Source organism: Aulonocara stuartgranti (assembly GCF_965226115.1).
Source record: "Aulonocara stuartgranti genome assembly, chromosome: 7".
Lineage (NCBI taxonomy): Eukaryota > Metazoa > Chordata > Actinopteri > Cichliformes > Cichlidae > Aulonocara > Aulonocara stuartgranti.
In genome coordinates this window covers 36264728-36281113 of record NC_138945.1, presented here as the reverse complement: position 1 = coordinate 36281113, position 16386 = coordinate 36264728, and the positions used below count along the sequence as shown (strand labels likewise).

The 16386-nt window shown below is 38.2% G+C and overlaps 1 protein-coding gene across 2 annotated transcripts in view; it reads right to left on the bottom strand.

Annotated features, from left to right (window-relative positions):
- The window catches only part of rab27b (RAB27B, member RAS oncogene family), an 81270-nt gene that overhangs the window by 9997 nt on the left and 54887 nt on the right, over positions 1-16386 (bottom strand). For both annotated transcript variants that reach the window (XM_082538357.1, XM_082538358.1), the window contains exon 2: positions 4270-4441. In XM_082538357.1, the coding sequence (XP_082394483.1) occupies positions 4270-4422 (153 nt within the window). In that variant the 5' untranslated portion in view covers positions 4423-4441. The remainder of the gene's footprint in view (positions 1-4269; positions 4442-16386) is intronic.

Below are 16386 nucleotides of genomic sequence, written 5' to 3'. Positions count from 1 at the left end.
AGCATCTCTGAGCACTCAATACAAGTCATATTTGCCTGGTGGGATGAATCTCAATTTCTGCTGTGACGTTTCATTTTTCATATCATCTCACACCAGACATACCCCTGTGTGGTAGCCATACCACACAAGGGTCAACCTTATGTCTTTGGGCTGAAAGATGTGCCATTATACTACCCCAAAGCCAAATTCCTCCTTACATCAACAGTTTCTAGTCTTCATTTGTTTGTTTAATTTAAGGCCTATGAAAGATGCGCTGAACCGTGGCTACTATGGTTACAAGTCAGATTTCTGAGATAATAATCGAGCACTAAAACAGTCGGTAATGTGAGTTTCATAATGACTAGTACCCTGCTAGTTTTGTAATGCATATTAGAGGCCAGAAGAATCAAAAAGATGTGGGTCATAATGAGCCGTTTCCTCTTGGTATGAGCACCGAAGCACAGTTTACCAGAAGTGTTCACTTAATTGTCTGTCTAGGAGTCACGAAACTTTCATTTACAAACTCTGGTTAAATGTCCCATGGGATGAACAAACTGATCCACATTCAGCTTTCAGACCTCATGAGAACTCTGAGGAAGTACAGCTGCAAACTAAAGCTGTGATCACACATTTGTCTGCTTCTGTGTAATAATCAGATAGAACGGTTTGAAAACAAGGTGTGACCTTACAGTCTCAACTTATCCAGTACAAGTTGCTTCACAGAAACTATTGGACACCCAGTAAATTAGTCAGGTTGAAGCTCGCAGATAAGGACATTTGTTGGAAATGTCAGCAGGAAGTCGGGACTCTAGTTCATATGTTGTATACATGTCGGAAAAATGATTATTTGTGGGATGGGATCATCAACTTGGTGAATGATATTTTTAAACTTAATCTTTCTAAATCTCCAGCTATATGCGTCCTGGGCCTACTACCTGACGATAACATTCTCTCAAAAAAACAGAGATTGTGGATGCGTCTGGCTTTTATAACTGGTTGCAGGGTAATTCTTAGGCATTGGAAGTCATCCAGCCCCTGTTCTTTCAAGGAATGGACCGAACAAATGTCTAGGATGGCATCATATGAACGGGTTATGTATAGAATGAAGGGAAGAGAAGATATTTTTGAGCAGGTCTGGGGTCCCTTTTTGCGGTACATTGACAATGTCTCTTAGACATTATGATAAATGGTCTCTTAGAGGGATATTTCATGTGTCATTGGTATTTTGGTTGTTGTCTTTTTTTTTTTTTTTTTTTTTTTTTTTTTTTTTTTGCACCAGGGGGTTTTACCCTTATTCGTTTTTGTTTTTGCTGATGTTTTCCAGGAGGCGGTGTATTATTTTGTTTCTCCTGGGTTTTATTTATTTTATTTATTTATTTATTTATGTAATTTTTTTTTTTTTTTTTTTTTGTTTGTTAGTGTGTTGTTTGTTTGCTTGTCTTAGTTTGTTTGTTTGTTTAGAAATGGACAGAGAACTGACAGTATGATTATTGCAGTTGTATATTTATTTATTAATGTTTCTGTCCATCCAAAAATATTAATAAAAAAAAACAAAAAAAAAAACAAGGTGTGACCTTTAAACACACACACACACACACACACACACACACACACACACACACACACACAAGGTGATGAAACAATCAATCCTATGAGTCATCCGGAGAGGTGGGATTAAAGCAGCATTGTCTGTATTTCAGACCTGCAAAGGCAGCAGGGCACCAAAGTGACCAAACCAAGCTTCGCCCACTCTCTGATTCAGATAAGAGCATTCACAGTGAGATATTTGCACGTATTCATTTCGATGGTCAAGTATAGAAACTTTTATCAAGTCTCAGGTGAAGTTTAAAGTGGAACTCTACACAGAATCAAGTATGAAACTCTCAAAGATTATAAAAGGATTTTAATACAACAAATTTCTGGAATATAGCATGAGCGATTGGTCCTGCAGCATTAAAAGAGAAACAACAACAACAACAACAACAACACAGGAATTAAAAAAAAAAAAAAAAAAAAAGTCTTCTGCCTCTAGAGCAACAAGAAGCTCTGCAACCTGTCATTCATCATTTACCCAAAACAACATCTCCTTCACTGTCAGTCCAAACATGGCAATAAATTGCTTCTGTCTCATCAGCCATCTTTCAAGCCTAAAACAATTTTTAAAAGACTGTCAACTTGTCAAGACATGTCACCGTCATATTTCTTGGGGTCCATGAGTGTCAGCTCAGGAGAAAAGCATCTTATTTAGAACTGTCACCACGTTCTGTCACTATAACGTTACTGGTTCTGTCAGTGTGTGTGGTGTAAGGATCAACTTGTACGAAGTACTTTAAGCGCAGAAGTAAACTAGCTCTTAACATTAGCAGAAAGTGATCACAGAGGGCTTTTTTCTAACAACAGTTTTACAAGGCAGCTATTAAGTGGATTAAAATAATATAATTTTGCAAATTAGATTGGGGAATCAGGTGGTCCGGAAAATAAACGGATAGTCCGCAGACATGTTAGCAGCTCTCTGAGGCTGTAGTTGAACATAGTGATGATTTAAACTAAACACCAGCCTTAATGATTGCTAATGCTAATGATGCTAATGATTAACAGCTGTTTACAATGAACCTCCTCACTTAAGGGTTTAACTATACTAATTATGTGCTGATAAATAACAGTATTCAAACAAAAGTAAAACTTGCTGATCATACCGTGTTTGCAATATTACAATATGTTAATTGTGATATGTCTTATTAAGCAAATATTGCTATTCTTAGTGCCATATCTATGAAAGACCTTAAAGAAGATCTGTTACGCTTTGCATAATTTTCTGTTCAAACTAATCCTTTGCTATACAGCCTCAGAAGTTTTATTTTCTGTATGAAACAAACTGTTTAAGCCATTTTTCCCTAACTTTAAGCCAGCTTTTTTTCTTATTGGCTGCCAGAACAGGAAGTAGGTTGGGCATCTATGCTTACAACCAGAGAGTGTTCCAGTCACTGTTAAGGATCCTTAGACCCAGCCTATTCATTATGTCCTCTGTGGTGGACAAAAAACTGAAAGATACTTTTTTTCTGGGTTCGCATTATTTAGAAGTTTGCTCACGTTTAACTGCAGATCATTGGTTACCCACTGGTTTGAGAAGTCAAACTGTGAATCTGTTTTTAAGCTGTGCATTTTTGCATTCTTGTTGTTTTGAAGACCAGAGCAAGGACTATCTGACTGTGAAAAACCCTCACACCACAAACTCAAAGAAGGGCTGTTTGTCAATCACGAGGTAGGCCAATGCTAAAGCACACCAATTATAACCCCAGGTTTTCAGTCTAAATGATCATTATATTATGTTCAATAAGACCCGAAATCGATTGATCGATTAACACCATAAACTTAACACCATATACAACCAGACTTATTTGTTCAACCAGATGACTCATCTGGTGGTTATCAGAAGGAATGCAGGTTTTAAAGCACACTGGCTACATTTTTCATGTCTGCCTGAATGAACTTCTATTAGAAACCACGACTGCAACTTGGCACATGGTAGAGTAAAAAGAAAAAGAAAAAAAACCCTATATGATAACATAACCATCCCTACCCAATTAGCTCCTGAACCTTTGTCTGCTGACAGCTGATAATCTCTCATAGTGCCCTTTGTTATCTGGCAGCATATGTTTTATAGCTATCAGATGAGTGCATCACCCAAACACCCTGCCCAGCGCATCCTAGAAAGTCCCCAAGCCACCTGAGCCTCCAGCACTTGATCCAGCCCTCACATAACTATCAAAAAGGAAGCTTAGGTTTAAAAGTAAAGAGGACATGTCCCCAAACTTGGGCTCAATCTTTGGAAACTAACAAGCACAAGTAAGCCCCCACTCTGAGAGCTAAATGCTTTCTTTGGAAAGCCTTCATTTATAAATACCACAGCAATTATGTTAGACGCTAACTAGTTAACGACCATCTTTTCACGGGTAATTTATTCCGGGTCATTTATTCCCGGCTGAATCTGACCCAAGTTTGTTTTCCTTGCATAAGTTAAAATAACATGACTGTAGAGTGACTCAGCTCAGCAGCCACTGTGGGAGAAAAGCAGCAGAAAACCTGGGCTTGATCTGACCCGCTGTTTGTGCTTTGATAACTAAAAGCTCTGGACAAATCAAACTGTAACTATGGTAACCAAAGTGGCTGCTAACTTGAGATGAAGATGAATTAAATGTTGTGTAAAACTACACAATCAAAAAGAAACTTCTACAAGCTACACACAGGGCGCACATTTGTTCGTAGGAATAATAAAAGGTAAGAACTCACCACTCTCTTTTCCCTGAAGTCGATGCCGACTGTGGTGATGAACTTGGGGTTGAACTTGTTGTCTGTATATCTGTACAGGAACGTGGTCTTCCCCACGCCGGAGTCCCCCAGGGCAAGGAGCTTTATAAGGAAGTCATAATCCCCATCAGTCATAGTGATGACCGCAATAAACCTGCAGAAAACAGAGTCACACAATCACGCACAGACCCACACACCAAATCCCAAGGTTTCAGCTTCCATGGGTATTCAGTTTGTCTGTGATAAAAACCAAGCCAGAAAAAAGGAAATAAGCGAGAAACAAGGAAGCCAACAAATAAGCTGAGGAACAGAACAAGGAGATGGCAACACAACCACACACACACATGCAAACACCAACTGTCATGTTGAATTATGGTGGTGGGGATCATGGGACTGTCCAGACCAGAATATGGCTTTCTGGGAAAATAGTAACTGTGTGAGAACATAGCTAAGTGGGAAAATATTTAAGAAAAGAAGAAATGGTGTAAGAGTGCAAAAAAAGAAAAAGGAAAAAAAAAGGCAAGCACACACTTTATATATTTTACAGACTATTTTCATTTTATGCAGTTTTAGCTAAAAAACAGTCAATGAGTTTGCTGTCAATTAAACGGGAGTTAAGCATGTCAAAACCAGTGGCACCACAATACAAACCCTTGTAAGAAACCTTTTGGCGTCGCATTTACATAATTTAGATAAGGATTTTGAAGATGCTGCTGACAGGCAGGAGGCAGATGACAAAGAAAAAATCATGGACATATAGTAAAGGACGACATGCAGAGAGATGGTGTGACAGAGGATGCTGCTGCCATAGTGACATGGATGCAGATGGTCGAGTGTGGCAAACCCTAAAGGAACCAGGCAAAAGAAGACAATAACAACCATCTTTTAACATACAGGCTTAATTTTAAGGAGGGACATAATTAACCTTTTCTAAACCAAACCAGTCACAAAGACCAAGTAAAACAAAGTATTGTTCACTTACCCAAAATGGTAAGTGAACAAAACTCTATATTGGACAAGCTTTGACCAGTGTTGGCGTCATAAATAAATAAAAACACTACAATTGTTATTTTTTAATGAGTTTTTTAAAGAATTTAATGCACTATGCAATACTTATTTATCCCCTGGTGAAAGTAATTAGTCACACCATTCGTTATTTGGCTTTTTTATTACTTCATAACATTACCTCACATGCATCGTCACATGATTATCAGTAGACAATATAAACCTGAGTGCTTGAAAAGAAGGTGAAGAGACTTCTTTTTGGTTCATAAAGAGGTTTTCATCACCCCTCCAAAAGAGGCCTCTCCAGTTCTAAAAACCTGCAGAGGACACTACAGTGTTCAACTCTGTTGCAATTCAGCTCTTTTTATAACTTCACATTTCTTCGAGGCTGTCTGACCAACAACAGCACAGAGAGCCCACAGACTGACTGTACCTCATATTTGTCTCGTATTTTTTGCAGTGCCTCCATTAACAACAACAGTAAAAGTAGAAAAATGCAGAAACTGGAGTGGTTAGAAACAATTGCTGTGACGGTGCAGGCTCTGGCTGCTTGTTTGGGTTTGACAGACCAATTGCTTATTGAACCTTCACTTCACTGTCTATGCAGATGTTTGCAAATAGCCAATGTCATACTGGCAGCAGTGATTAGTTTGTCCTTTAGTTTGCACCCATCACACTTTTGTCTTTTAGTAACATAAAAATGAAAGTAATGTCAAAATCTACACTAATTAAATGCCTGGCCAATTCACCACTACATGGCTTCCTGGAGGATAATACTGTACTTTAGCCACAGCAGTCAAGCTTTTAGATTGGCTGTTGGCACGGTGACTGCTATTGTTACCTCACTTGAATCAAGGCTTCTGAAGCTTTAGCCATAACATGTTAAATGAGTTGCTTTCTGTGGATTTTGATGTTTTGTTTTTTTAAACCAATTGTTGTTGGTTTCAAATTATGTTCCCAGGACATTGATAAGGGCATCCCTCAAGGATTGATATCCGACCAACTACTTTGTACAGTGAACATAAATATTTATTTTCCAAGTGGACTGTAATGTTTTTTTGTTTTTTTTGTTTTTATCTGCTCAAAAGCCACTTTGAAGCCCCACCATAAACCAGGAACTTCAATATTTCCAGTTTGGTCTGGTCATCCAGCATCATAAACACTTGTGAATTTAGCTTGCATAACAAAAATGTCCTACAAAAAACAAAAAAATAAATAAAAATTTAACAATCCTATACCAAAGGTCTTCATCTATTTCATATTATTACGACTACCTGTGAATACTGAACACTCTATAAATGTGTTTTTCATGTGAAATTCCTAATTGTGTAAATCATTCAGGTACATAGTGTATTGTAGTCTAGTGTCTGTCTGCCTCATGGCTAAATGTGGCATATTTAGAGAGAAGATCATAAGACTAAGATTTAGTCAGCTGAGAAGAAGCATGGGAAAAATTCTGCTTTATTATAGTGAGGGCAGTGATTTGCCAGGAGGTCAAATCTCCTCACAATAACCTCACTGTACCTCAGAGAGACAGTACAATGAGAATCAAGAGTAACATATTTATAACAGACTAAAGATGGTACACTGCCACTTAACCTGGATAGTGGATTTAATAAGCATCCACTTCCTTCTTTAACCTAATCACAGTTAGTGCTTCCCAAAAAGTTGATTCTGTTCATCTGGATTTAGCGTTTTCAGTGAGTATGGATCGAGGCAGTTAGCCATTTCCAGCCAGTTACAATAAAAAGGTGGGGGTGTAAATCTTTGTAAAGCTGTACAATATTTCTTTACATTTAACATTCATTCAAATGCATTTTATATTCCTTCTCATACAGTGGTGATGAGAGAAGTTCATTGATATGTCAATAGCTGAAAACTCAGCTATTGACACTTCTTAGGTCTGCCCCAGGACCACCTCCTGGTAGGACAAGACCAACGGCAGTGCCCAGGAAGGGGTCCTGGGTAGATCCCTGAACCACCCTAAACCTTCAAATCAATATAGAGGAATAGCAGCTCTCCTCCAACTCCCTCCTCACCTCATCTCCAAGACTCCACATATCCCTTAGAAGCAGCTCATTTTCACTGGCTGTGTCCACAATTTCTAACTGTCAGCCTGTATCCAGAACTTATGACTGAGGATGAGGGTAGGAACTTGACTCAGCTTTCTTTACTAAAACAGATCTGTATCTCACATCACTGGAGAAATCACACCAATCCATCTGTAAATCTCCCACTCCATTTGCTTTTTTATTATTGATGTAAATACAATTTACTTTTTGTTTTTGTATTTTCAGTTAGGTGAAACTAATTCGATGAAATTGCTCTGTTCACCAAAGAACAGAAATATATATACCAACAACAAGAGATACTGGTTTCCTACTGTTCACATTCTGGCACTGGAGAACATTCCATCTTCATAACAAGCAAAACCATAAACAAAAACAAAACAAAAAAGAAAATCACAAAGAATAGAAATGGCTATAAAGAGAGGAGAAATGGGAGCTTCTGCAAAGAGAAGAGATGACATGTGTTTGTATGAGGACACGTCGTCAGTGTTACTATCAAAAGGTCCATCAGGAAGTAGTGCTTTGCTCCTCCCCCTCTGTTATCGTTCATATCTTACTGATAACAGACTGCTTTCATTCTGACTCTGATGCACAAACACACGCAGCTGCATAAACTAAGAGCTCTTTAGTTTGTGGTTACGGGTATTCTTAAGACCACATTAACATATACTCTATGCTGAATATTTTAAGCTCCTAACATGAAGCACTGCTCCATACCGTTCCTAATGTAACAGCATACTTTTTGCATTTATAATTATCAGAAGACATCCTCCATGTTGTTTAAACGGTGAGAAATGAAACTTTATCAATCTGAAGCTAAAGAGTCTTGCTTCATAACTTTATCTTTACGACATGTGAGCTGCCTTTAGAGCACTGAGGAGGAACACATCAGAACACTGACTTCCTGTTCTGGAATAAACAGCCAGCATTTCTGACAATCTGATAAATGTATGAAGAAAAGTCACACTGACTGATTTTCTTTTCTAACTTTCTTTCCTGAATAACTCCAGCCAGGCAAACAAGTCAAAATCTGCAGAGCTAAATGTTTCCTTATCATCAGGGAACAAACTTTACCAGCATCCTGTGCCATGTGACTTATATGTTGATTTGGATGTATAAAAACAGCAAACCAAATGTTTTGAATATTTATTTTTCCAAATATTGAGAAATCTTGAGAATATTGAGTTTCTCATTAACTGTAGGAACATCGTGCATTTACTGAGCTTTAAAACATGCTTTTGAACAGGGGATTTTCTTAACCTTTAAAAAGACATTCAAGAAATTAGTTGTAGGTGGTTTCAGATACACTGCGTTCTGCACTGCCTCCATCACGGCAACGGTAACTTTTACCAAGTACACTATGTGCTAAACATAACCCGTGGATACCCTTGCATATAAGATTGCATATCACACCAGATTCACTTTGAAAGGCAACACCAATCACATAGACAATACTGAAGAGCATTCCCATAGAGATGGGCTCAGTAATCAAATCTTACATAGTAGTAATGATTAAATGCATTATTTATCCTCTTGGCTCCCCATCACTGTAATTAAGTATGTAATGGATTCACAATGTGGCCTAACAAAGTATCATATCCATCTATTGTCACAATGCTGCTTATACATTCAGGGGAATCTACACTTGTACAGTGAGACATAAATCCCTCTGGCAGACCCGGGGTGTAATTTTCACCATTCACTGCTGTGGTGCTCTTAACACTCGCTGACTTATTACACTGTACATTTAATGTGAAGGACAGAAAAAGAAGGTGGTGAAGTCTAGACTGTGCATAATACAACAGAATGTATTAAAACAACATTTGGAGGTGAGATTTCAAACCTGCCGACCTTAATAAGGTAGCATCACTGCATAAAAACATGTAAATCTCCCATAAACGACATAATGTAAGACAAAGGCTCTGCTTTGCTCTTTGGCCTACTTGCATAAAATCCTGTGTGTTCTTTTGATCAGGTCTTGAGCCTGTAGCAGTATGTACATATTCAGTTTGGTGGAGTTAGCCTGAGTTTTCTGTGGAACAGCTCCAACATTACCATTTATAATCACTTATTAAGTTAAATGTATACCTCTTTATCCTTACAATGCATTGCAATGCCTTATAAGCATTCCCTGAGTCTTGTAAATTAAGATTACTTTACCCATCATGAGCCATAGAGGTTTCAGGTCACAGTAAAGCAAATTTCAGCTAAATTTTCACCGCAAATCTTTCTGACAATTCATTTCAGTACAAGTCAGAAAACAAGTATATTCTTAATTGCAGGCAGTGAGTCCTTTGGAGGTCCTGGATGAGATTACCAAATAGCTTATTGGAACCACACTTCACATCATTCCAGTGTTTCCAGCACATAGGTGGATAGGCAGTCCAGATACACTGAGCATTTTATTTATTTATTTATTTATTTTTTTAATCTGTCCTAGACAACATAATCTATTTACCACTGGAAAGTTATCTCACTCTTATTTTGAAAGTTGCCGCTAACCAACATGCTCCAGTCTTTCCTGTCTCAGGCTTCCCTTCACACATGCTAGTCAAGCTCTTGTTGTATGCAGTCTACGTCACTCAGCCTGGATTTGACAGACAAATCAACCCTGATCGATGTCACACAAACTGTAATGTTTTGGAGTTTACATGGCGGCGATTTAGGTCTTGTAGGCCTGTTTGATGATGGCAAAAATCATAGTCCGAGAGAGATAATCATTTAACATGATTACAGGCAGAATTTAGAAAAAGAAATTTACTGAACTCTTAAAAAGAAAAAAAAAAGATGAAACTCGTGTTTTAAATTATGGGGCATTTCCTTGAACTTTAATTAGAATTCATGAATAAAATAATTAAATATGTCCCACTAAATTAAGTTTTAGAGAGGGGCACAAACAAAATAAAGGGATCTATAATAATAATAATAATAATAATAATAATAATAATAATAAATATATAATGGAATTTGGGAGGTAAGGGAACCCTTAATAATTATTTGTTTTGTGATTTCCAGAAAACTGGCCCCATTTTGTAGTGATTAACACATGTGCTGGTTCAATTCTAGCCGGGGACACAAATTCCTTTTGGGGGTGTGTCAGAAAGTGTAAAACTCTGCCAAATCAAACATGCGGTGCTTCCCACTGTGGTCACCCCTTGTGACAAGGGAGCAGCCGAAAGCACAATTATCAAGGCCTGTGATCAGTTAAACTGTGCAACTCCAACATTCACTGCTTTCTGTGGATTTAGCCAAACTCAATAAGATAAGAAGAAGCTTTTAGCTTCTTTCCAGCCTTCATGCACGTTTAAAGCTAGGCTAAATGTTAGGATTCCTTCAGTGACTCTAATCAGCATCAACACCTCACAATTAAATTGACCTGTTGGCTTGATGCAACCTAACATTGACCACGAACTGGCCTTTGTTACTGCAAAATTATTTGCTACTTTTTACCCATGTAGCCAATTTACTACTGTGTCTGCCATCTGTCTCGTCTTGTTCGTAATTCCTGTTTAATAATTAAAACCATTACCATGATTATAAATTACCCGAACATGTTGATAAGATGTGAAAGAGGTAAAGAGGAGGAGATCCAATGCTATTTTTCCAAGAAAAAGTATGCTTATTAATCCAGGTTTAACAGATTCATATAGAAATGTAGACAGAAACATCAGCCTGTACTTTATGTCGAACACTAAAACTCATTATCTGCAGATGGGGGGGAAGAAAAAAAAAAAGCGTTTCATCTTTGGGGTTCATTAGATCTTTATACATAATGCAACCTTGAGCCTAATTAATTTCAAATTAAATCAATAAATAATTCATTTCAGTTTAATACATTTTCAACCAAACCCAAGTTGGATTTCCAAATTAGATTTACTCTCTCAGGACCAGATGGCTCTGAGCAAAACATCCGATTTTTGTGTCGAGTTTAGAGCTACCTAGCAGCATGTGAGTGTTCACAGTTTACATGACGAGATGAAAAGCAGTGAAACAAAAACAAAGCAAAAAAAAAAAAAAATCATCAGTTAAAGGTTCTAGCAAAATGTATCACAATACATTTTTTAGATCCAACAACACTGGTTTTTACAGAGACACATCCCAACAAAAGGATGTGTAAAAATTTCCATTGTACTACTAAAAAGCAGCAGGACACTGATGACGGCCTATCCTGGGTTAATTATTTATCCACATTCACTGGGTTCATCTGTATCTCCTCGCTGCAGTTTAACCTTTACAACTAAACTTTAAGCATTAAAAATAGCAAGCCTCTGGAGAAGTATTTGTAGCTTATTAGCTATGTAAGGTTCATGTAACCTCGCCCTCTGATTAAATGCTTCGTAGAACAGACAGAGGCAGAAGTATAAATATCTCTTCCTCTTAGGAGCTCGGAAGGAAACACGTCTGGACTTCTTTAAGTTTCCTTGAAGACGTTTCACCTCTCTCATCTCATCCTCTCATTCTTCAGTTCTAAGAGCAACTGGTGGAAAGCCCCAGATTATAAGACCCTAGGAGTGTCCCTAAGAGGGTCCTGGACCACTTATTGATCGTCAACCTAATCACACGAGCCAAGGTATGAAAACGGGTGTAGGTCACAATCAGCAATGGTTTCGGGTGAACTCATTGTGAACCCTACCCCCACCCTATTATGTGATTTACTGAGGTCAAAAGGCCCAGGATGTGAGTGGGCGTTAAGGCATCTGGGAAGGGATTATAGATGGCTGGCAATTGGTGTCATAGGCCACCACCTCTGTTTAAAGATGGTCGTTCACAGTGGACATAGATGGCTTCTTTCACTACTCTTTTGAACCATCTGTCCTCTCTGTCCAAAATGTGAACATTGGTGTCCTCGAAAGAGTGTCCTTTGTCCTTTAGATGCAGATAGACATCAGAGTCTTGTCCTGTCGAGGTGGCTCTCTGATAAACCTGCTACTGAAGAAGTTTGAGAGGCTTCTTCATCATATGCCTAATCATAAGCTGAGCTCAACATAGATTATAGTAAATACTAGTTGCCCAAATAAGCATTAACATGATCAGATAGGGAAAAAAAAGCCCTACAGAAAACACCCACTAGGATAGGCATTTTGAATTTTAATGTCAGACATTTAAATTTCACAATTTAAACTCCCAAATGGTAACATCATGTTTACCAGTTGCACAGGAGGTCAATCTAAATATGGAGTCAATCGAAATTTGTTATAGTAACTGAGCTAAAAAAACAAAAAACAAAAACAAAACTTGAAATATGACATCTTTATTCATTATGAGGTTGCCAGTTTTTAAATCTTTAATCTGTAATACCAAAGTAATACAGTGCTTGTTTCTTTAGAAACAATCGGGCAAATTTAGTCTTGTTTACTTTAATTGCATCTGTGCCCATTAGTAGCATTGTTATGTGCAATTTGTTCATTACATTAACCACTGAGAACAGCCATGAGCAACTACTGTATTAAAAAAATAAAAATCTATATATTTTATGTATTTTAATGTCCAGTTTGCATTAGAAACCATACTGACTGCATGGTGACCGCAGGAGAAAACTCATTTAGCTCGTTTAACGTAACTATTAAGTACACCCATAAAATGTTTCCTGTGAATCCTTTATGCAATTTAAAGCAACCTGAATCAAATAAAACCAAAGCAACAAAAAAAAAAAGAAAAAAAGAAAAAAGAAAAAAAAGAAACAAACAAAAGGAGACACCACAGAAGCAAAATGAAAGTAAAACAGAAAGTGTTGCTTTAAAAGCCAAGTACAACAGCTGAGAATTGGCTTACTTACGCCAGCTGTCCGTACTTGACAGAGAAACAATAATAAAGACACTCACTGTGAAAACAAAGCATTAACATTGGTGGAAAGAAAGTCATGTATTTTACTTTTGTCCTCTCAAGCTAATGTACCAATGTTTGTTTCTCAGTAAGCCTTTATTATTAGAAGCAGCAGACATTTGTCAGAGACCTTTGCATTTGACTGTTGTGGCCTCCAAATCACTTTAACCAGATCTGACTAATTTGTTTCCCATCTCTGCTGTGGACTCTGTTGAAAACCTGTGCTGTCATTAGCAATCTATTCTGTGGAGCCAAGCGATCAATAACCGCTAACATGGGTGAAGATTGACCCTTGATTATTCAATTTGCTCAGGCGTCCTCCTGGTTTATGTCTTGCATTGTTCCAAACCTTTCAGCAAATCAGACCCACTTAGCAAAACAGTGAGGCACATCTGGCACGGTGGAGCAGAAAGATCAAAAGCATCAATGTAGCCAAGAGGTCTAAAGAGTGCTGCTTTCATCACAAAAAATAACACTCTAAATTATGTCTACAGGAGTGAACTGCACAAACAACATTGGGAGAAGTGCATATAACGATAATACTGATTTTAACAGTACCACTAGTTTAACCAATAATGCTCAGAGATATGGTACTCGTCAGTTCTTATCTTTTAAGAGAATAAAAAAAACAAATTAAGAGTCAAGTAGACCTACATTAGACCTTCCTTAATCTTTAATCCTAATGCTAACCTTATGGAATTAGAATATCTTATTTTATTTTGTTCTTCAACATCCCTACCAACAAGAAGAAACTTTCTGAATATTTTTGTATGCCTGTTGATCAGAAAGTCCTAACTTTCTCCATAACACTCAAATCCCTAATGATAACTTAGGCTTCATGGTGCGTTCATGAATAAACTGGAAGTTGGAATTTCAGAGTTACCATCCCCAATTTAAATCTACAACACCCCTTCAGCTTGAAAACTTAGAGCAGCCCCAGCAACTTTGAGTTATTAATCCAAGATGGCGGTACTGAATGTAAACAGTAGTAAAACTAAACTTAGTTTGATGTGCCACTTTTGTGCATTTTATGACTCACTAAATAAGCCGTATGCAGAGCACTAATCAGGCTCTATACATGAATGTGGTTTTTTTAAAGTTTCACCACAGCTCTTGGAGGAAGAAAGAGAGCAAAGGAGAATGCAAACTCTGGGCAATTGCAATAATCTGTTAGTAACCAGCTCAGCCACAAGTGGCTTTTTGTTGGAGCACCCTCTTTGTGACCAATTTTCAACTTCCATTAACTAACTTAGTGGCGGGCTAACAGGTTACAGCAAAAATAACTTTCACCAGACTACAATGCAATCATTTAGGTGTCAGCAATACAAGGACATGGTTAATCCCCACCAAGATTATAATGCACTTTAAATAATAATATTCATGTATTTTGTATTTCACACTACCCATCTGTTTTTGTATTTAGCTACACAGACATAGCATCCCGTGGCTTCTACCCTATGCCTGTCACATGTCCTCTTGTGTCTCTGTTTGCATACCGAGTTGCTGTACTTAACTTAATAATATGTCATTAATGTCCTCTATGTCCCACTGAGGCCTTTGTTGGCAACATATTGACAGCAGTGGCAGTAGGTGGGTTTCAGAATCAGAGAAGTGCTTTACAAATTCATTTCAGTTTAAGAAAGGAAAATAAACCCCTCAGGGAACAAAAAATAAACTCAACAGTTATTGAGATAATTAAATCTGAACCACAGCAGCATATCAGCGTATAACTGGAGGAATAAAGTTCCACTTTGAATTCTGAAATTGCAGATGAGATAAAAACCTCTAAAAAGCCAATAATATGGCCAATCTCCTATTTGAATATCCACACATAAGGACTAGTGATCAGACAGATTGTGTTTATAGTAACGCAGTAAAAACCTGTGACATTTTCATCAACATCAATATGTTTGGCTGTACTCAGCTTGTAATACACAACAGTACACCCAATTCATGAAAGCATTTCCACCTGCTCACAGTCTGGCACATCCTTGCAGCCACATATCTTTGCAGTAATGATGGATAAACTTCAAAACAGAAAATTCAAAGGAGGAGAAGACTGAGGAGAATTTGACAAGGAATTATTTGCAAGCGCAGTGAAAAACAACCCCACAGCAATGAGCGACTAACAAGTCACACTATAACAAGAGAGTCTGTCAAGAAACCAGCAATCATCAAATTCCATTTGCAGAGCTCTTCGTGCCCTGCCGTGATAGAAAGAAATTCTATTACATCCAGCCACATGAAACCTGATCAAATACAAATCAGACCAGAATGCTGGAATTTAGACTAATGTGCAGAGACACAATTGAACATTGTGGTCTCATGACTCTAATAGTTGTGATGTGTTTAACTTGGTTATGTCCAACAGCTCTAGACTTGTAAACAGAATACCGCTGAGACTGCTGTGTATGGAGCTTTACACAAAGCATATTTGTTAAATAGGGAGAATCTGCTGTTTTTCCAGCATATTTGAGTGTTGCAACCATTGTATGATGAATGCTTACTAACCAAATGGTAAATGGTAAATGGCCTGTATTTCTGTATTCGCTTTACACGTCCAGTCATCCACCCATTCACACATTGGTGAGGGGAAGCTACATTGTAGCCACAGCCACCCTGGGGAGCACTGACAGAGGCGAGGCTGCCGGACACTGGCGCCACCAGACCCTCTGACCACCACCAGTAGGCAACGCCCAAGGACACAACGACCGAGACTGTCCAAGCCGGGGCTCGAACTGGCAACCTTCCGATTACAAGGCGAACTCCCAACTCTTGAGCCACGATCGAGCTAAAAACGCACATGTCGCTTTAATTTACTACTTACCACTATGTCATACATTGTCATTGGCAATAAACTTTTCTAGACATTAGCAGCCAGACTGCAACCCAAATGTTTACTCAGTCAAATTAAACATTAACCTGACAACAGTTACACAAAAGCAGCTCTCATTCCATCAGTTGCTACTTACAGCGTCTGGTCATAGTGAGCAGAGTAAAATCATCAGCTTCACTTTCAAACTCATCTCTCTCTTCACCACAACAGACCAGTTCCCTCGCGCATGAAGTAGCACCTGAGATACCAGAACTCCTGCTCTTGGCGACTCCTGACCAACCCAGCGGTGGCATGCCACACATTCTGACCACCAACCATGTCCTCACACTTGGAGATGCTAATTCTCATCCAAGCTGAGACACTCTG